Raw genomic sequence first — 20,078 nt, 5'->3', positions numbered from 1 at the left:
AGAACCCTGGCGACCATTAGCACCCAGATGCCAAATATCAACTTTAGGGCAGTGCCAGGCCTGCAGATAAGGAAGGATGAGCCCCTTAAGTCAACATGCCAAGGGCCCAAGTAAATCTCATAAAGCTTAGGTTTTCTCTCTTAAGCGTTCCTTTATTTCTCCTTCACCTCAAGCATCAAATTAGACAGTGAGTCTTTAGCAACCCATATTGTGACTGGGCCAGTGAGGACTTTTTACCTATTTCGGGAACCTTCTAAAGACACACGGGAAAATCACTTTGTCAGTGACCTCTGCTTCTTGCTGGACTATCCTAAGACATTAGAAATATTACTGCTGACAGAATGTCCAAATAAGCAGGATGCCTGGCCTATAAAACTAGAAAATGTAACCGGCAGGAAAAGGACAGTCCAGGGCTAGGGGTAACTTAGGTCACAGGACAGGGACCCCTCAGTGGCCAAAGCAGCCGCCCAGCTCTGACACAGGCTTCCCTTACAGCAAAACAGTTCAGGAGACACACTAAGAAACACCATTTCCCTTAAAGAAAGCACTTTATTTTCTATTTAAGCAACTCGGTCACAGTACATTATTTTACATAAATGGCAGTAATTTTTTAAATCTCCACTTAAAAGGCCTTGTGTCTGAGTCTGAGGTGATAAGAGGATATGAACACAAGTATAAAAACAGTGCAAAACGTTTAGCCCGTAGCCTCCAGAGTTGGCGTCGGGAATCCCCTCGCACGTTGCTGGGCCAGTTACATTAAACATTGAATAGTAAACATTCCTGGGTGTGCTTTAGTCTAACATCAGACCCAGAAATGTAATCAAGTGAAATGGCTCCACCGCCCCCAACAACTCAAACCATCCAACCCCCCAGACCATAGGCCTGCAGCAGGTTGAGCTCCCAAGTTCTGTGACGTGACGTCTTGGCAGTGGTGCCGTGGGAAGAAATACAGGATGTCTGTCGCACTGGCAACCAGAACAGACTAGCTCTGCTTTTAAAGCTTTGCCTTTAAAGTATGAATTCTCTAGGAGTAAAGGTGCCACCAGGAAGGCTGGAGTAGCAGGAAGTCAAAAGCCCAACTCAGAAATGTAGCCAGAAATGGCCACAACCTCTAAGAAAATTGTCTCCATTAACCACTGGGTCTTTGCTGCTAAAACTACAGTGAAGCACTTGGTGCCGACTGAAGTGAGGTTAACAGCCCATGAGCAACAAGATTACATTTAGCTGATTTTGCAAGAAGTGTCTATTCACCACAGCAAACGCCGGGGAGAACATAGGGGATTTTATTCAGCACGAAGCACAGCTCTCATTCTCCCCCTGCATCACCTTGGCAGTGTTTGATATAACGTGGCAGAAAACCAGATTCCACACAGGTGCCTCAAGCAAAAGTCTCTATCATCCCATGCTTGAGGAAATTCTCTTTTTTTCAAATTCAGGGTACCAAAATATGGCTCAAATGAAGTCCTATAAACCCACTTACCTCATCTAAAGAGACCCTTAAAGCTCACAAAACATTGTTAAACATCCTGGTTAAGACTGTGCTTCTAGATGTTGTATTTTTGCTTATATTAGTTTTGTAATAAAAAGCTAATTTCCTACCCAAAGGAAATTAGTCTATTAAGCAGATGGTCAGTATTCCAGCGAACCTTACTGGCATTGTTTTCTGGCAGTGGAAGATTCTAGTATAGAAAATTTTCTCTTACTAAAAATATTAGAAGTACCAAGGACTATTGCATAAGAGAAAGTTTGTAGCAGCCTTTCTGCTAGGCAGGTGGCACAGTGGAAGATAACAATTACTTCATTCACCAAAGGACAACACTACTTGAATGGCAAAGATTTCCAGCATCATAAGCAGACACAGAGGTGGCTGAAGTGAGGTGAGCAGCAGTGTCCCTAAAACTCACTTAAGGCTTATTAAAGGTCAGTTCATTTCAGGGGGCTCCGCCGTAACCACAAAGTACTCTCTGGGTATCATAAAAAAAACATTTTAAATACTGAAGGACTTTCTCCTTTCATGCAATCCCGATCCTTAACTACTTTTTCCCTTAAATCCTCCAAATGGACTCATTTCTCTTCCCTAGGAATGATACACAATGGCATGACCACGATTATAGAAGCTCATTTATAAAGCTCCATATCCAATATGTTCATTAACAGGCTGAGGATGGGAAGGGGGGCCTTGCCTCTATGGCCAACAAACTGCTGGTTTATAGGTTTGCAGACCAATTCCCCCACGGCCACTATCACCAAATGTTTCTCTGGAACCATTTGTTCACAGAGGCCTTGTCGTTTAAAAGGGAAAAAAAAAAAAAAATCCCTCAAATAGTTCCAGGTCATAACAAGATGTAAGAATCTAGGAGTGTAGACTAAAGGTGTACGAGGGCCTGCAGAAACCCTGCTCACAAAGAGCCCCTTGTTTGCTGCTCCTTTTGGTGCAAATATTTCAGTAGGCTTTTACCCCCAGTAAACCACTGAAGTTTTCAAAAGTTTGAGCTTTCTTCTGAAAAACACCAATCATGAAGATCTCAAGGAACTTAAAACAAGCCTCTTAGTTCCCACCAGCCAGAATAATATATAAGGAGCCCTGCAGGTGAGGGAGCCTGAGAGGCCCCATGCAGATAAACTCAAAGGCTGCGTGGTTATGAAGATGGCAGTCGCTCTCAATCCTCCCACATGACCCTGGTCTTTTGGGGACTACTCCTCTTTGTGTCTGGTTTTGATGGTTGTTAAAGATTTAGCAAGAGGCTCATATTACCGACTATGCTAACATTTCTATGAATTCTATCATCAACTGTTTAGACAATCAGTTGCCTACACATCTGGTGTTTAAGAGATGACAAATAGAGGTTTCTGGCCACATGTGCTGTCCCTGACATCATTACTCTCTCGAACTCACACAGAAAAGAATCAGTCCTATCAGATCCAACGTTAACTCCAAACGAATGCTTGACTCTGGGCCAGGGCCAGGGCATCACTGTAGAAACCACAGACTGCTAACATACCCAGACTTGCTCTTTGGCTCGTCCCAGGGGAATACGGAGCCTCTCATTGGTTAAACAATCCATCTCTGGGGAGAGCAGCGACCAGCCTGATATAAAAATGTGGTGAGTGTCTTAAGGACAACTTCGTTTCATGGCAGAACTAGGGATGGTGCCAGCTCCAGAGGGAAAGTTGCAGGAAGGAGCAGTATTTCCTCTCGACATTTATAAACCTCTTACTACGGCAGCATGCACAGAAAGACGGGAAAAGCTGGCAATATTTCCCCTATATGAAGCTATAAGCCAAAGCAAATTTAAGGATTCATGAATTTTCTTTGGGATTGCAAAATAAGTACACGTATAAAGCCAAATAATTCAAGATGGTATTTTCCCCATCCAAAATCGCCTTATCCTAATTCCATGGCAGAATAGACCCATTCTCTATAAGTACTTAATCTTCTGTACATTTTCAGTTTAAAGATACAATTAAAGAGACAACTTATTATTTTAGGAAGAGCTAGGGAGGAATCGTAGTCCATTAATTAATGGAAACCACATATACCCTGTTTCTTCTCTCCAAGTGAGATACTTTTGTCTAGGGAACGGTGAATGAGAAGTAATGTGCAAGTAGGAAGATGTCAGTCAATTCCTCAGAGAGGTCATGCCAGAAGAATTGTGAATGCCAGAAGACTGGTTTTTGCAACTGAGTGCTGTAACGACAGTGTCTGAATTACTTACATGAGAAAAAAAAAAAATCAAGCCCTTGATAGTAACCAGCCACTCTACCCAGGAAAGAGGGTAAAATGCTCCCCACGGGGTGTCTGTTCTCCTCTTCCAGCCTCATCCTAAGTGCTCTAGCACCTTCCCAGGTGAAGCATGGAAAGAGGGGAAAAAACAGTAATGGCTATTGAAGTTTGGAGTTATGTAGAGTAAATCCAAAGAGAATAAATGTATAAGAAATAAGATGAAAAACAAGGACTCATCACCTGAATTCAAGACCAGCGTATACTACACGACCAGTAATCGTAACTGTTATCAAGTGTCCCTTCAAGATCAGAAGATCGTGTAAATCCATCTGGTCATCCTCTACCCCGTTTGAGTAGTTAATGTCTAATACTTCAAAGAGAGAAGTTGCCATAACTGTACAATATGGTATTTCAGGATCTTTCTTCCATTCTGAAAAGCTGAAAGTGGATTACTCTGATACTTTTGGCTTCAGTATTCTGATCTATAAACAGTTTTCTCAGTCTTAGAACCTTCCTAATAATACTTCATACCTGTTGAGTGCTTTAGTCATTTTCCAGTGCTTTCCACATACCCCATCCCTCGCACGACCCTCACGACTGTGAGGTAAGCCAGGGCAGGTGCTATTAGTACCCCCACTTTACAGATGAACCTGAGACTCGGGGAGGTGACTCAACTAAGGGTCACATGGCTATCAGGAATTGAAAGAGGGACTGGAAACTACCCTAATCCAAACTCTTTCTCCCCTAGTAATGGATGGGAACTGCTTCTATCAATCTGTGCATTAGCAATCCACATCCTTTTCCACATGGTGACTGAGTTAGTTAACAAGGTGACTGGAAAAGAATGGCTCTACTTTTACTGCTTCGATAAAAAAATCTCTTAGGTTGAAGTCAGGAAACTTCATTTCTTCCCAGTCCAATGTCTAAACCTGAGCATGGCCCTATACAGCCTTTAGGAAACTGGGGATAAAAACGAACATCCTGCGTGGACACTGAAGTGTACAATGGGAGGGAGCAGAGGGAGGGGCCGCCCCTCGCAGAGCCACACAGAAGGCACTTCAGACAATGTCTTCGGCAGGGTGGTGGAAGGGGTGGGCGCCCAGGGTGGAGAACTGGTACCAGTTCCGCAGGAAGCCCCGGTTGTACTGGCCTGTGTCCACGATGAGCCCACAGAGGAGCCGGCGCCCCGTCTTCTGTCGAAGGGCCTGCTGGACTTCCCTCTCGGTGACGTTGTAACTGATGTTTATCAGCTGGATGAGGAAGATGTAGGCCATGCCCGCCGTGATGATCACAGAGTACCACACGCAGGTGAAGGACAACGCTGAGCTGGGAGGAGAAAGGGCGGGTCAGGACTACCAATCTCTTCGGTGGGTAAGTGGCACCATTCTAACATTTGACACGCGCAGTACTCGTTACGAAGGACTCTGGTGCCTTCCCCAGTTATCCTGATTGGAAGATACTTTTCCACCCTCAGGACACCAGAACGCTTAACACAGAACTATTCCCATGTCCTATTTTATGCTATAATTATCGGTGCCTCTTTTTCTAGAATGTTGTATTACAGTAGCAAGGACGTTTTTGTATTTGGTGTCCCCCATGCGACCAACACAGTGCCTCACAGAACAGCATCCCGAATCTATCGAATGAATGAACAATTCCAAAATCGTTCTTAACTGAGCAGATACTGCTACAAACATCCTCCAGGAAGCTGTGGGTGGGAACGCAGGAACAGTGCTAAGGCCCTGCATCCCCATTTTGTCAGTACGATCAGTACAACATTGATGGACACAAACCGCTACAGGTCCTGATGTCTATAAATCCAGCCTCCTCAAGCCAACAGAATCACACCGGACAAGAAAGCTCCTTTCAGCTCATCAGTCAGACTGCGAGGAGAGGCTACTGATTAATGTCTGCCAGTTGACTCTTTTCAAATATTTGCAAATGAAGGGTCAGCTGGAAATGAACCCATCCCAAGGAATCTTCATTTGTTAAGCTGAAAGTGACTCAGAGATGATTAACTCACCAGAGATGAGGAAAACCAGGCTCAATGGGGTGACGTGAAGCACCTGTATGGAGGGTGAGTACCAACGGTGGACCATGTTCCTCATTCCATGTCAGTGGCCCCCAGAAAGCTCACAAAACTCATGCTTAGCAACACAAAGATGTGCCCTGCTTTGGGACTTTATCACCCACATTTCACAACCTACTAACACTCTCAGTACAGAAAGAAAAGGAATTGGCCCTGAGGAGGAGGACCAATCTATTCTACTAATGCTCACAAACCTCTAGATGGAGAATAGCAACAGGAGATCTGGCCACAAACTAATGTAAACAAATACCTCCACAGAGGCACTATGTAGGGAAAGCGGGGATTGTTCTGAAAACAAAGAGTAAGAAGAAAGAAAAGGAGGGTGCCTGGGTGGCTCAGTCTGTTAAGCGTCCGACTTTGGCTCAGGTCATGATCTCACAGTTCGTGGGTTTGAGCCCCGTGTCAGGCTCTGTGATGACAGCTCAGAGCCTGGAGCCTGCTTCGGATTCTGTGTCTCCCTCTCTCTCTGCCCCTTACCTGCACACACTCTGTCTCTCGAAAATGAAGAAAGAAAGAAAAGAAAAAAGAGAGAAAGAAAGACAGACACAGACAGACAGACAAGGACCATGGGGCAGAGCTGTCCTAGCTCAGACTGGGGACCACAGACCCCACACAGCATCCTCCTCAGAGGAAAAGGTGGAAGAGAGGACGCAAAGAACACAGGCAGGGGGCCCACAGCGCTCTGGGGAGGGGCTGGCTACGGCCAAAGCTGCAAAACCCCGGCTTCCCACAAAGCATGGAGATCTCCACAATATATAAATGTGCCCCAACCTAACAAAGGAAATTGTGACCTAGATACCACAGTAATCATGAGTGGTGATATTTTAAAAAGTAGAACAGGAAAAACCAATGGAGGTTACAAAGTAAAGAAATGTTACAGAAATTGTGAGCACACCACAAAAGGATCAGAAGCAATAAATCCAGATAGGGCTAAAGAGCATGAGAAAGCCACAACAAAGGGAGGCAAGATTGTCTTGCCTTGACAATCTATGACAAAATAGACCACACACATACCCTGGGACTGCTCCTTTATGGCTTTAGTTTCACTACTGCTACCTTGGCCATGCACGTGGTCATCTATCTGACTCCGGACTTCCCTGCCTGAGCCCAGCCCTCCCTGCAGTGTACTAGTTCCTCAGTCTGTAAGGGTCAACGGTCAGCACCCTAGAGAAACACACCTGTCCACTGCACAATTCGGTTGGCAATTTCAAGGATACCCAGCATCTGATAACCTGTCCCATGTTTTGGTTAAAAACTGACGTGGCAGCAAATCACAGCCCCTTACATTAACGGCAACATCTGTTCCCTCTTCTACGGGCCTTTGTGCTACGGCAGCCACATCTCACCTGTAATCTGCGTAAACTCCAGGACAATAGAAGAGAGCTGTGAAGACACTTCTATCTCTACAAATGGTGTCCAAGGTCAGTGTTATCCCATACACCGAAGTTAGCAAGAAGATCGAAAGGGCAAGTATAAATGCTTGATGATTTGATTCTCCAACACAGCTATTTATCCTCAAAACAGCATAAGGGAAAGAAAAAGCAAACATTTTAAAAAGTTCTCGATACAGATGGTAGCTAGATTCATCATGGTGATCATTTCATAATGGACATAAATGCTGAATCACTACGCTGTGCACCTGAAAGTAATATAACGTTGTAGATCAAGTACAGTTCAATGAAAAAGAAGGGGGGCCTTGCCTCTATGGCCAACAAACTGCTGGTTTATAGGTTTGCAGACCAATTCCCCCACAGCCACTATCACCAAATGTTTCTCTGGAACCATTTGTTCACAGAGGCCTTGTTGTTTAAAAGGGAAAAAAAAAAAAATCCCTCAAATAGTTCCAGGTCATAACAAGATGTAAGAATCTAAGAGTGTAGACTAAAGGTGTACAAGGGCCTGCAGAAACCCTGCTCACAAAGAGCCCCTTGTTTGCTGCTCCTTTTGGTGCAAATATTTCAGACTTGAGGTCCATTCCCAGCCCTCCTGGCCTTGCTGCACCCTCCTCTTCCCCTACGTCCCCTTCTATGGGCGAGGGGGCAGGCTACATGACCAGAATCCTCAGCATCCTAGCCATAAAAAGCATAATTCCCTGACCACAAGTGCCTCGAGAGCTACAGAGCAGCAAACGCACTACTTACAGCATTCAGAATCAACTACACCATTTTAGATTCGCTCAGTGAAACAGCAACACTGTCTTCAAAAGTTGCACTTCATATAGTATGGGTGTCCTAGTTTGGCATTGGCCAGCTGGAAGGTACCAAAAAAGCCCAACTTTCACGGCACCTAGGTGGCTCAGTCACTTGGGTGTCCGACTCCCGATCTCATGGTTTGTGGGATCAAGCCCCACGTCAGGCTCTGTGCTGATGGCACTAAGTCTGCTTGGATTCTCTCTCTCCCTGTCTCTCTGCCCTCTCCCTGCTCTTTGTCTCAAAATAAATAAATAAATAAAACTTAAAAAAAAAAAAAAAAAAAGCGCCCACCACTCTACAAATAACAAAACAGGAAGGTACCTGGTACCTGGTAGGGCCTTCCCTCAACAATGCAGACCAGGAGTCATCAGAATGGTAAAGGATGGATGGTGAGGGGACAGGGTCACCTACAAATATGGGAACACTTTCTTGAGCTCTGTGTTCAAAAGGCACAGCACAGGGAAACGTGCCTATACGGATTCTGATCCCTTCTTTTTTTAAAAAACACCATTCGACTGCAGATACTTCTCTTGCAGGAAGGAGAAGGTAACAGAGGGACAGCTAAGAAGGGAAAAGCAAAGTAGCAACAACACCACCACCACCCTTCAGGAAATGACTGAGGGGACTACATCTGTGAGACTGGGAAGCTGGTGACTCAGTGGGAATATCATGCCAGCACACAAATATCTGCAAGGTGTAAAGCTGGGAACGAGTGAGATTTTAGGGTGGCGCAAAGGAGGAGCAAACACAGCTAAAGTCTCACGTGAATTTACACTCTGCAAGCCACCAGATTTTCCCAACATACCAGACACAGTGATGATCCATTCTCCTCACACAGATGCCACAAATCCGGCAATGCCACGCCCGCGCTGGTCGCACCAGCTGGCACTTGGCACACCAGTCCTCCTTGACCTTGGTAGGGCTTCCAACCAACACCCTGGAAGAGCCCTTAGGCTCATCCTTCAGCGTGCGGTTGTTGAGACTACCCGATGATTCTGTGCCCGGGAACCCTTTGGTCTTCTCCTGCCCTTTTCTGGTCAGGCATTCAGTCTGGCCGCTGCTTAGAGGTCTGTCATTGCTTGATGGATTTCTGAGGTAGCCTGGATTCTTCTTGGCTCTGTACAAGGCTAAGAGTATCAGAAATAACCCGCAGGTAAGAAGAGCCAGCTGAGTGGGTCCCACACGCCCTTTGGGGACCACTTCCTGCAGGAACACATAGTACATGTAGCCCAGAGAGAACAGTCCGAGGCTCAGGAAAAACAGAGTCTGTTCTTTCCTTCTGTGAGTGAGGTAGTAGTACCACAGAGCCAGCACAGGAAGGGAGGTCAAAACCACCCCCCCCAGGAGGAAATGCCAGGAAGCCACGCGGAGGAAGACGGGCAGTAGGACGAGCGGGGGAATGATGCTAATGTTAACTTTTTTGGCTCCCCTAAGCCAAGGAATTCGGAGGCGATCAGAAATAGTATCCATGATTCTTTCACAAGTCTCCGGCTGCACGGATTTACATGTAATCCATCTATTCAGAAGAGCACAAAAAGAAGGCACTTCACATGGGGTTTGCTAAACAAAAAAACACTCAACACCACAGGCCAAACAGCAGGATAAATGATAAAAGAGGCCAAAGGCCAAGTATTCTACTTCTATACTACTAAACATGAGCTTTTCGGATCACGTATCATTTTTTAATACAAAAGAGACTAGCTACCGTTTAGAAATGTAACAGTTAAAAACCACTTCTCCAGGAAGCAAATATGTAGGAATACACACATATTCTGTACAAGTACTGTTTACGTTTGGGGGCGTATAGAGACTTAAGATCCTCAAAACAATTCACAATCTAGTTGCAAAGACAACATGGGAATTCAGGAAATCTCAGGACAAAGCAGCAAAATCGCCTAATGAACTCTTGTGGGCAAACACTGAGGAGTGCTCAGAGGAAACACTTCCGGGTGGAGTCTCTAGATGGGTCTCTGTGAACAAACGTGGGCTTGGCGCCTGATCTCCACGGCTGGCTGGCACTGGTGTGGGGAGCTGGGGGGGGACAGGAGGCAGGGAGGCCGCCCAATGCAGAGGCACATGTACAGCACAAACCTGTCCTGTGCCAAGGAGTAAACCTGTCCAGCAAGGCCAGGGGGCTGCCTAAGAGTGGAGATCAAACTGGTAAGAGAAAAACGACTAAGCCTCGTGGACACGCAGTATTTGTACATATTTTTTGCACACTTGGGCTCCTAAGACAACGATCAGCTCAAGGAATAACTCTGACCGTAGATAATTTGGAAACGTAAGGCAACACCTTGAACGTTGAGGGGAGATAACTACATGGGAGTGGTACTGAGCAGCAGGACAGTGGAAAGACCGGGAGCCTATCTCCAGAGACAGGTAAGGAGAGAACGCAGCAACAGCCCAGGTCTCAAGGGCTAGGAGAGAGTAAGAGCTGGAAGGTTAATGGAAGAGCTGTGGTCTCGACTGATGGAAGTTGTGGAAACAGCATCATTTTTCCATTCATTAAAGCAGAGTGCTCCATTTTCTCAGTATGGACTTTAGACTGAGTCCATTTAAAAACACCTGTAAAAAAGACTACAGACACTATCAAGGAAAAATTACAAAAGGACTATGGGGTCTTCAGGGCTCTAAACTACAATGTCCCAAGAACACTTTTCATGTCAAGATGGATGCACCAAGCTCTAAGTCAACAATGTGCCTCTGTGGTGACTTTTTTAACCAGATATAATTATTAAAGGGAAAAGCAACTTCCCAAACATCCTTATTCTTTTCCCACATTATGCTTTCCATATGGCAACAGTTTTTAGATACATAATTATTTAGAAAATGGATAAAACCTGTTATTACTGTTGGGCACAAAATTTTTCTCACTGATGTTAAAAATCATTTTTTGGATAGTAATTTCCAACACTGGGCATTAATGGTGAAAACAAAATCCAAATACAATAATATCGGTCAAGACTGTGTTGCTGCCCATGCTGAAAACAGCCAGTCGGGGGAGGGAGGGCCTTCTGGCAAGACCAGTTCCAACAGCAGGAAAGTGATCCTTTGCCCTCAAGACCCTTTGTGGCCAGGTGCAGTCCATCCTCGAGTAGTTGGTCGCTAGATGCTGAGACCACTGAGAATGTAAGCACTTTCTGGTACTAATGTGTTCGTTTTAAATGTACGGATTCTGCGGGTCTGTACTTTATTTTTTTATACATTTAACTTGCCACTATCCCTTTATTTGCCTGTTCTCTCCATCATCTTCTCCCTTTAAAAATGAAAAAAATAATTATGTGCTACTAAACTGAGCCGAATAGACAGTTGTGCAGTTGTGCACTACCCAATAATTCATCTTTACAAAACCCTCACACTTGACATAAAAGACGACTATTTCAGACCCTTGGAAACAGCATCGTTAGCAAATTCTAGTGTTGTGGATGGCTAAGCTTAAAATATGCATGGTAGTTCTCAAAACGGCCAGGGGGTCAGCATCAAGAAACACTCCGCCCTTACCTATCGCACCCTTCATCGAGATCTTGGCAATCGCACAAACAGGCAGCCACGTGGTTCTTTTCCCCATTTCGATCTATGTACTCGCAGCAGCACAGGGGCTCCAATTCAGGTTCTTCCGCTTTGTTTGTCTTCACTGGCTTCATACTGCCCATCTGTGTCACGATTTCCACCTGTCACCATGAGTGGTAAGAAGCCCTCAGAAGGTAAAGGTGGAAAGAACACAACTCATCTTGTAAACACATCCACGCCTCTCTCTGATTATCCGCCAACGCCTGAGAAATCAAAAATGAGAAGAAAGAGGGGGAGGGGGTGTCTCGTTCTCATCATGCTTTTCTCTCTCGGCTTGGCCAGACAGGGAGCTCTAAGGGCTCCCAACCGCGTTCACCGTCCCTTCCCACCAGGGCTGGAGCCGTCTGGGCACCAGCCGTTCCCATGGTGACAGCCGACCACACAGCCCAGGACAGCCAGGGCGCGGGCGGCTGCGCTCACCTGCGGGTGCAGGCTGGGGAGGGCCGAGCGGTCCCCGCCCAAAGACTGGGCGCAGGTGGAAACTCACCCTCGGGGCTGCGGCCGGCGTCTGCAGCCGGCTCCGGGGAGGCCACCAGGCGCCCGCGCAGCGCTCAGAGTCGCCGTCCAGCCCCACCGCTCCGGCTCCGCACAGGGCGCCCCTCTCCCGCCTCCGCCGACCGTGAGGACGTGGGCGGGCCGCGAGCGCCGCCCCGCCCGAAGAATGACCTTGGAAAGGAAGTTACCTGCGCTCCAGGGCCGAGGTGCGGCTGCAGCCAAAGAGGCCGAGGTGGCGGGGAGAACGGCCGGTTCCTCCCGAGGCGCGGACGCGTCTTCCCAGCTCGGAGCCGCTGGGCTCTCGGTGTGACGGCTGGAGTCTCAAGGACCCCGGCTCCGCTCCGCCGCGCCTTCGCCGCCGCTGCCCACCTGTGAGCACAGCCGGCCGCGGCCCGGGCAGTGCGCCCGCCTCCCCGCCGCCCCCCTGCCCGCCGGGCTCGGTGTGGCAAGTCCGCGCGCGCTTCCGGGTGCCCCGCCTCCGGCGCCGGGGATCCCCGCCCGTCCGCACGTGCGCCGCCCGCCGCCCCGCGGGGCCCGCCGGTGAGGCCCCTCCCCCGGCCCGAGGCCCTGGCGCCCGGAGGACGCGGGGATCCGAGGACCCGAGGACGTGCTCCCGGGCGCGGGCGCCAGCGGCGAGGCGCAGGGCTGGCCCGGCACCTCCGCCCCTCCCGGCCCCCGTGCGGCCCCGCCAGTGCCCGCGGGCGGGCGGTACGTGGGCGGGGCAAGCCCAAACCCACGGCCGGGGGAAGTGCCGACGGAAAGACGGGAACCCCGGGAACCCGGAGGGTTCCCAAAGTACTGGGGACTCGTGGGTGGGCCACCCTTCATTCAGACACTGGCAACAGGCTTAGGGGGAGATCTCCACCGCGAACTGTTCCCGAGGTACCGCCCCCAAATTCTCCAGCCTTCCCTTAAAGGCCCATCGCCGTCCCTGAGCTGTTAATTTATAAAGCTTGTTCATTTTCATGATTTCTGGCAAGCAGATTCTACATTAGACCAGCAGGCCTACTAGTACTTTTGTTCCAACAGTCTGCATATTTGAAATGAAATTGCCCGAAGATGACCGTAGAGTCCTCTTTGGGTTTTATTTTTGCACAAAATTTTAAGAGTGTAGGCCCATATACACTTTTTCACTGTAGCAGCGTTTCTAGTTATTTTTGTTTGGGTTTTTTTTTTTTAAACAGAAAAAGAAAAACTACAACTCATTTTGGGTTTTATTGGTATCAATTTACATTAACAGGCTGAAATGCAGTTAATTGAATTCTGCATGCATACATGTTCAATCTATAAAGCAACTTTGTTAATTTCCTTTGAGGTATGTTTATGAAGTACAAGTTTTAAATAACATCACAAGAACATTCAGCTTGCCACTGATCATTTTTGTGAATTTAACAGAGAACAAGTCTTCAAGTTTAATATCCAGTGACTCTTGCTCACAGCCAGACACTTCATAAATCCTTTTTTCAAAAACCCCAGGTAAGTACACCGGTACCCCAATGTAGGTTTGTTGGGAACCACCCAGAGAAATCCATTTTCCCTGTAATGAAGTTAATACTTTCATTCTCTACAGGCATCTCAAAAATGACTTTAGCTATCTCATGTGGCTTTGGTGACTCTGGGGGAAAAAAGAAACATATAACTAAAGGGAAGTAATTGTCCAAACAGTAAGAATAGATACAAATTACTCGGCACTATCTTTCTCTTGTTCCAGAGACATCATATTGAGACATACATGCCTAAAAAATTGTTGTGAAAGAGCCAAGCTTCTGTCTGGCCTAGAAGTTCAGTCAGTGCACTAGTACAGGGATACAGTGCCCCCAAAAGTTTTTATTGAAGAGCTCAAGTTTGTGTCTGGTTATAACTTCCCAACTGAAACAAGCTACACACGTGAATGAGTAAGTGAAGACATATATGACTCCTGAAAAGTAATCCACAGATTATTTTCAACCAGGTGGTTCGCTTCCACCATGAAAGAGTGCTAAGCTAAAGCCACACTTAGTTCAAGTATTCCTTTGATCGGCCACTAAGTGCCCAGATTTTAACATAATCCTCTCGTTTTTAAAATCAGCACGTGGTTCTTCATTTTGAGTGTTGGTACCCTACATGTCTCCTTTTCCAGAATTTACTCTTCCACCATTTGATACATGAAGAGGCAAGATAATCTCACCTCTCATAGCTCCTGAAACATCTATCTTCAAAAAGATACAACGGCTGAAGAACCTTTCAGGTAATAATTACCAAGTTGCAGATTCAGAACCTGACTACTGAATTCCCATGCTAAAGAAAAAATGAAGACACTGTAATATTTACAGTACACAAACTTAGAAATGTTATAATACATGCCTGAAACCTGGTCCTTCACAATTCATAATGATACAGAGGTTTATTCTTAAATTTTCTTTAGCATCTTCAGTGTATCTCAACTGGGAAAGCAGCCTGTCGAACACGTACTGATTCTGTGCTAACAGATAAAGCATCAAACTTCAAATCTCACTGTAAAAACAAGGCCATACTACTCAGTTCGGAGTGTCTCATTTTCTTTTTGTATTGTAGAAATTCAAGTCCACAACGTATTTCACCTGAAATATCCACTGGAGAATACTTCCACTGGAGAAATCCACTGCTTAGAATTACGTATAAGAAGTGAAAGAATGGATCATTAAGGCCATCAGAGACTAGTCATCACATTAATGTTATTAAAAAGATTGTTCATATTAAAAGTACCAATAATGAGAAAATATGGAAATGTTCCTATGACAATTAAAATCCTTCATCCTCTGGTTTTCTTTAAGACGTTTTCTTTTAGTTCCAAGTATCTCTACAGTTTCAGGCCTTGAGATCACTAGCTTTTGACAGTCATGCCAGTCTTGTTTTTATTTAGTAGATCAAAAGTTCTCTGAAGCATAACAAGTGAGCTCTTTAACTGCAAACAAAATTAATTTTCAAAATAAGATTAAGTTTCACCTGCTTATTTTTATGCCAAAAGTTTACATTTATATATTTGATATAGTTTTGTTTCTACTGATGCCCAGATAAAAGACTGAATTTATACAACAGCCAGCTGCTTCGGGTGTGTGTCAGTACGCCTGCTCAGGAGCTCTTCCTGTCCACTGTACCCCGCTCTTCTCCCCGCACTGTCCTGTTGCACATTCTGCCTCCCAGTAGGTTGTTTCCTTAAATGGTTTCTCAAGTGGCAGTGGTCTTGCCACTGTCCCCTGAACGACTCAAGTGCCACCTCCAGGCCTTTGCTTGCTATTTCCTTCACGCTTGTATTCACCCATCTAAAACTTACCCATCACCACCGTCTCCGTGTCACCTTCCCTAGTCATCCTGCCTTTAAACTCCCAAAGCATTACTATGTACTTAACACTTAACTGTGTACTTTTTTTTTTTAATTTTGAGAGACCGCACTGAGGGAGAGAGGATGGAGGGAGAATCTCAAGCAGGCTCTGCTCCGATGGGGGGTGGGGGGGTGGGAAGTGCGATTCCATGACCCTGCAATCACAACTTGAGCCGAAACCAAGAGTCGATTGCTTAACTGACTGAGCCACCCAGGCGCCCCAACTTTGTATTTTTTTATAGTCTTTAACAATATATCTGATTTTTCTAATAAAATTATAGGCAACTTGAGAGCAAGAATTATTCTTCTTTGTATTCATTCCTTTGTTCATTCAGTAAATGTTAATTGCTTACCTCTCACATGCTGGGTTTGTACTAAGCACTGCATATACAATGGTGAACCAAATAGGCACCATCCCTGCTGTCCTAGAGCTGACAGACTAGTGAGGGATACAGGACTAAAACGTACCATCACATCTATACATATATGCTCACACAATGCACTAAATTTCTGACTGGAGGATCATAGTGTCATTTTCTGAAATTACGTCAACTAGAGGAGAATCAGGCCTACCTAGCTCAGGATGAAAACTGAAGTCTGCTTTGGTCATGATCAATTTGTGGTGGCCTGTCAGTACCCAGGAGAAGATGCCAAGTCAGCAAGTGACCGCATGAGTCTGGAGCTCAGGGAAGAGGTTAGGGTAAGGGAAGTGGATCTGGGAGTCAATGGCACACATGGCACAACCTAGGGGAGTGGATGAGGCCACTTGAAGGGAAGGAGAGGAGAAGGGAAGAGAATCTAACGCAGAAAGTCTGGAGCATGGACCAGGAAGAGGTCAAGTCGAGGAGATAGTTTTAACCAGCAAAAAGTCATTTTACTTTATGCTAAGTAAAAAAAGCCAGTCACAAAAGACCATATAGTATATGATTCCATTTATATGAAACGTCCAGCGTGGGCAAACCTATAGAAATAAAAAGCAGATTAGTGACTAGAAGCTGAGAGAATGAAGCATGGTGAGAGGCTGCTAATGGATATAGGGTTTCTTTTGAGGGTGATAAAAATGCTCTGGAATTAGTGGTGATGGTTGTATAACTTTGTGAATATATTAAGAATTCTTTAAAAGGCGAATTTTATAGTATGTCAATTATATCACAATAAAGCTGGATTTTTTTTTTATAGTTTTAAAGAAGGCCAGATTAGATACATTTCATGAAAAGAGTGGTCAGCTCTGTCAAATGCTTACACTGTAAGGTGAAAACTAAAAACAGCTATATTAATTTTAACAGCCAGAGCTCACGGGGGACTTTAGCCGGAGCAATATCAGTGGAAGATATGGGGAAGAAAATAAGGCAGGAGTGACCTGAAGAGCGAATACTGGCTTAAACACAGGCATCCAATTTTACTTCCTCCTGAAACCCACTAAAAGCACAATAAAGGGACTCTTTAAAGGCATACATCCACAAGGACAGGGAGAACAGAAAAGGCAAAACTTTGGAAACAAGAAAGCAGATGGATGACTTAGGAGACCAGAAAAAGTGAACTCCTAAGCGAACTGCAGAGAAAGCTGAGAACCAACCAAATCTACCCTGAAGGATCCTCAAAAGCCTCAGGAATTGACAGGAATCTCTGAAAGTGGGAATATAGAGGAAGGGACTAAGGTAATGACTGAATGGCATTTGTGCTCTTCTACTACCTGGTAGAGGTCTACAATTTTATCATCTGGAGAGGATCTCTGGTTGACCCAGGGACAATAAGACACCATTTAGGACAGTGGTACAATCCCCAAAATGGGGATTGTATAAAAGAGTGGTGAGACCATCTTCCTCTGCCCTGCCCTCCTCCATCCCTCTACTTTGGCTCTCCTCCTAAAATGCCAGCAGCCAGCCCTTAATCCTTTGGGTGGAGACTGGAAGACACTTCTTTGTAGAAACTGACCAATCTAAGAGGAAAGACCCAAAGACAGTGATATCAGGGTTTCTCAACCAACAGCCCAGCCAGATCTACAGAGAAGTTCAGGAGACACCAGCCCAACCTACATTACGAGCTTAACAACTTCTGATCCACACAAGCAGACAACCAAGGACTACAGACATGTAACGAAATCTCCTAACTTTAAGGACAGAAATCAAAACAGGAAAGGATCTTGATGGAAAATAAGTATGCAAGAAGAAGGGAAAAAGTTTTTAGCCATCAGTAATATGATCAGAGAGATGAAGATACTATAGTCATTTAAAAAGATCATAATGCCATAAAAAAAAATTCAGAGAAGTCTTTGGAATCAAAAACTTGTTAGCAAAAATTGAAAAAGGGACAATTTAGTGAAGATTAAGTTGAGGAACTCTGAGGAAGCAGAACAAAAAGGCAAAGATGGAAGCTGAAAAGAAAAAGTAAGATTAGACAGTCTGTCCAAAAGAAGGTAGACATCTCAATTACAGGAGCCGCAGAAAGTCAGAAAAGAGAGTGGAGGAGAGGAGATCATCAACTGTATAATTCAGTATTTCCTAGAACTAAAGGGCATGAGTTTCCAGATTAAAGGATGAGGAATGGTAATAGCTTCAGAATTTTCAATAGCAACACTAGAAGCAGAGAAACAATGGGGCAATGTCTTAAAAACTCTGAAGAAACATTGTTTCCAAGCTAGAGTTCTCTTCCCAGCCAAACTATTAATCAAGGGAAAGGATGGAGTAAAAAACTTGCACACAGATTAAGTCTTCAAATATTTACCTCCATGCTCTCTTTCTCAGGATGTTACTAGACAATATTCTCCATTAAAAGGAGGGAGTAAACCAGGAAAGCAGAAAACATTCTGGATATGGGAAACAGAGGAGGTGTTCAACAGGAAGCCCCAGGATGGTGGCTGTGTCCCTGCAGAGAGGGCCCCTGGGCCTGACTGGAGCCAGCCAGGAGGCTCCACCCACAGAATACCCAAGGGGAATGAAGGTTATGACAGGAGACTTACAAACAAACAGAGCTTTAGGAGATGACATACTTATAAATAATGGTTAATTAACCAACAGTAGTAAGACAATTTCAGGAATAAGAAAAAGCACAGAAAAGAAAAAGTAGTCCTGGTTTATTCCATCGCTCAGCTCAGAATAGCAAACTTTGTCAAAATAAACACTGGATGCTGATCATACCAAGATTATAACTTCTTTGGGAGCATGGGGGATCAGAAATGGAGGCAGGAAGAGGTGAAAGAAAACAAAACAAAATGTTTGTCTTCCATAATGGGTCAAATGATCATGTCTAAAACTGAAAAACCAAGAAGTATCAGTACATGCTTGTTGTTTATAAATATGGAGGTACACACCAAAAGAAACTAAAAGAGTTAAAGATTGTTGTATTTGGGAAAGTATATAGTGGGACTGCTTTTTTTCTGAGCGAGCCTGGTAGAACAAGTTAACCATGTGAAGGAGTGACTTTGGTGACAATAAAACCTTAAAAAAGTGAACAGGTTATGAAGGATAAAGTAGTGGCAGCCACCACAGGCAACTGGGAAAGAGCCCGACTGTGAAAGGGAGCAGAGAGAGAAGGATGTGGATGGCGTGGGTGCTTTGATGTAGAAGAGACTAGAGCAGGGGCCATGTGCAGATGGGAAAGATCCAGTTGAATGAGGGAGACTGAAATGGGAAGCCTGAGGGTGATGGACGAACAGGGTCTCCCACTAGCACATGCTGGGACTCTCCTCACAGGCAGAGCGATGCTCTGACAGCTGTGGACAAGAGGACAGAGTGCAGCAATTGGAGGGTCTGTAGGTCTGGTTACGGAAGGAGAGGAAAACTCTCTTTTCTCTTTGAGGCACAGTCATCAGTTGAGAGTTGGGGAAACAGGAGGCTGAGGAGGAAAGTGCAAATATGACCTATTCCCACTGAGAGTGGGAGGGGAACGGCACCAAGAGCTGTAGATACCGCGCATGTGACAAATGCCTAGTTGAAGCACCTTTAAGTTGGGGCAACTTTAATGCCCCACATGGCATCCTGAGAAAAAAATGAATCTTCTAAAAACCAATGCCCAGAAAAAAGGGATAGAAGGAAACAAAATATTAATAGTGACTATGTCTGAATGCTAGAACTATAAGTTTTCTACTCTTCTATCATTCTCTTTTTTAAGCTTGAAAAGTATGCATGTACTATATTATGACAGAAACAGTAATCTTATTTTTCAAAGGGAATCCTAAGTTTTGACTCATGGAACTGAGTATCACATATTGATGATACTGTCTTCAAGAAATAAATCTTCAGGAGCACCTGGGTGGCTCAGTTGGTTAAGCGTCCAACTTCGGTTCAGGTCATGATCTCACAGCCCGTGAATTTGAGCCCCGTGTCGGGCTCTGTGCTGACAGCTCAGAGCCTGGGGCCTGCTTCAGATTCTCTCTCTCTCTCTCTCTCTCTCTCTCTCTCTCTCTCTGTCTCTCTCTCTCTCTCTCTCTCTCTCTCTCACTCTGCCCCTCCCCTGCTCATGCTCTGTCTCTCTGTCTCTGTCTCTCAAAAATAAATAAAACATTTAAAAAAAATTTTTTAAAGAGATAAATGTTTATAGCAACACATCAGAACAACCTAAATGTTTATTCTTTAATGGAGGGCTGGTAAAATAAGTAATTATGGTACACTTATACTGTTGAATTCTATGCACTTGTTAATAGGAGCTGCTTTTATGCTAATATGGAAG

The 20,078-nt window shown here is 45.1% G+C and overlaps 3 protein-coding genes across 7 annotated transcripts in view; 1 reads left to right on the top strand and 2 right to left on the bottom strand.

The window, feature by feature from the left end:
* Positions 1-680: 680 nt before the first annotated feature.
* On the bottom strand, positions 681-12,452 carry ZDHHC23 (zinc finger DHHC-type palmitoyltransferase 23). 2 transcript variants are annotated; one of them, XM_042957192.1, is made up of 5 exons: positions 12,259-12,452; positions 11,507-11,778; positions 8,811-9,521; positions 7,160-7,327; positions 681-5,050 (listed from the first exon to the last, which is right to left on the bottom strand). In XM_042957192.1, exons 2-5 carry the CDS (start codon positions 11,656-11,658, stop codon positions 4,783-4,785), a joined length of 1,299 nt encoding a protein of 432 aa, XP_042813126.1. In that variant the 5' UTR covers positions 11,659-11,778; positions 12,259-12,452; the 3' UTR covers positions 681-4,782. The 2 variants fall into 2 exon arrangements, with proteins under 2 accessions (XP_042813126.1, XP_042813127.1); XM_042957193.1 differs by lacking the exon at positions 7,160-7,327.
* Positions 11,885-14,713, top strand: LOC122230752 (translation initiation factor IF-2-like). 3 transcript variants are annotated; one of them, XR_006207825.1, is made up of 4 exons: positions 12,677-12,952; positions 13,466-13,546; positions 14,190-14,297; positions 14,624-14,713. XR_006207825.1 is itself a non-coding variant. In XM_042957195.1 (3 exons), the coding sequence occupies exons 1-2, from the start codon at positions 11,939-11,941 to the stop codon at positions 13,494-13,496; spliced, it is 369 nt and encodes a 122-aa protein (XP_042813129.1). In that variant the 5' UTR covers positions 11,885-11,938; the 3' UTR covers positions 13,497-13,546; positions 14,190-14,274. The 3 variants fall into 3 exon arrangements, 2 of the variants coding, with proteins under 2 accessions (XP_042813129.1, XP_042813130.1); XM_042957195.1 differs by lacking the exons at positions 12,677-12,952; positions 14,624-14,713 and adding an exon at positions 11,885-12,276 and having other exon boundaries at positions 14,190-14,274; XM_042957196.1 differs by lacking the exons at positions 12,677-12,952; positions 13,466-13,546; positions 14,624-14,713 and adding an exon at positions 11,885-12,276 and having other exon boundaries at positions 14,190-14,274.
* Positions 13,267-20,078, bottom strand: part of GRAMD1C (GRAM domain containing 1C) — a 102,466-nt gene continuing 95,654 nt past the window's right edge. For both annotated transcript variants that reach the window (XM_042957190.1, XM_042957191.1), the window contains one exon: positions 13,267-14,993. In XM_042957190.1, coding sequence (XP_042813124.1) covers positions 14,913-14,993 — 81 coding nt within the window. In that variant the 3' untranslated portion in view covers positions 13,267-14,912. The remainder of the gene's footprint in view (positions 14,994-20,078) is intronic.

The sequence above is a fragment of the Panthera tigris genome, chromosome C2, assembly GCF_018350195.1.
Source record: "Panthera tigris isolate Pti1 chromosome C2, P.tigris_Pti1_mat1.1, whole genome shotgun sequence".
NCBI classification, from domain to species: domain Eukaryota; kingdom Metazoa; phylum Chordata; class Mammalia; order Carnivora; family Felidae; genus Panthera; species Panthera tigris.
The sequence above is the reverse complement of the archived record's forward strand: the minus strand, read 5'-3'. Positions and strand labels throughout refer to the sequence as shown.

Coding starts and splice junctions, on each gene's coding strand:
- LOC122230752 (XM_042957195.1), top strand. CDS start 11,939: ATGGTGACAGCCGACCACACAGCCCAGGACAGCCAGGGCGCGGGCGGC. Junction 12,277..13,465: donor ACCTGCGCTCCAGGGCCGAG/GTGCGGCTGCAG, acceptor TGAATTTAACAG/AGAACAAGTCTTCAAGTTTA.
- ZDHHC23 (XM_042957192.1), bottom strand. CDS start 11,658: ATGGGCAGTATGAAGCCAGTGAAGACAAACAAAGCGGAAGAACCTGAA. Junction 9,522..11,506: donor CTCGATGAAGGGTGCGATAG/GTAAGGGCGGAG, acceptor TCTTCTGAATAG/ATGGATTACATGTAAATCCG. Junction 5,051..7,159: donor GGAGTTTACGCAGATTACAG/GTGAGATGTGGC, acceptor TTCTCCTCCCAG/CTCAGCGTTGTCCTTCACCT.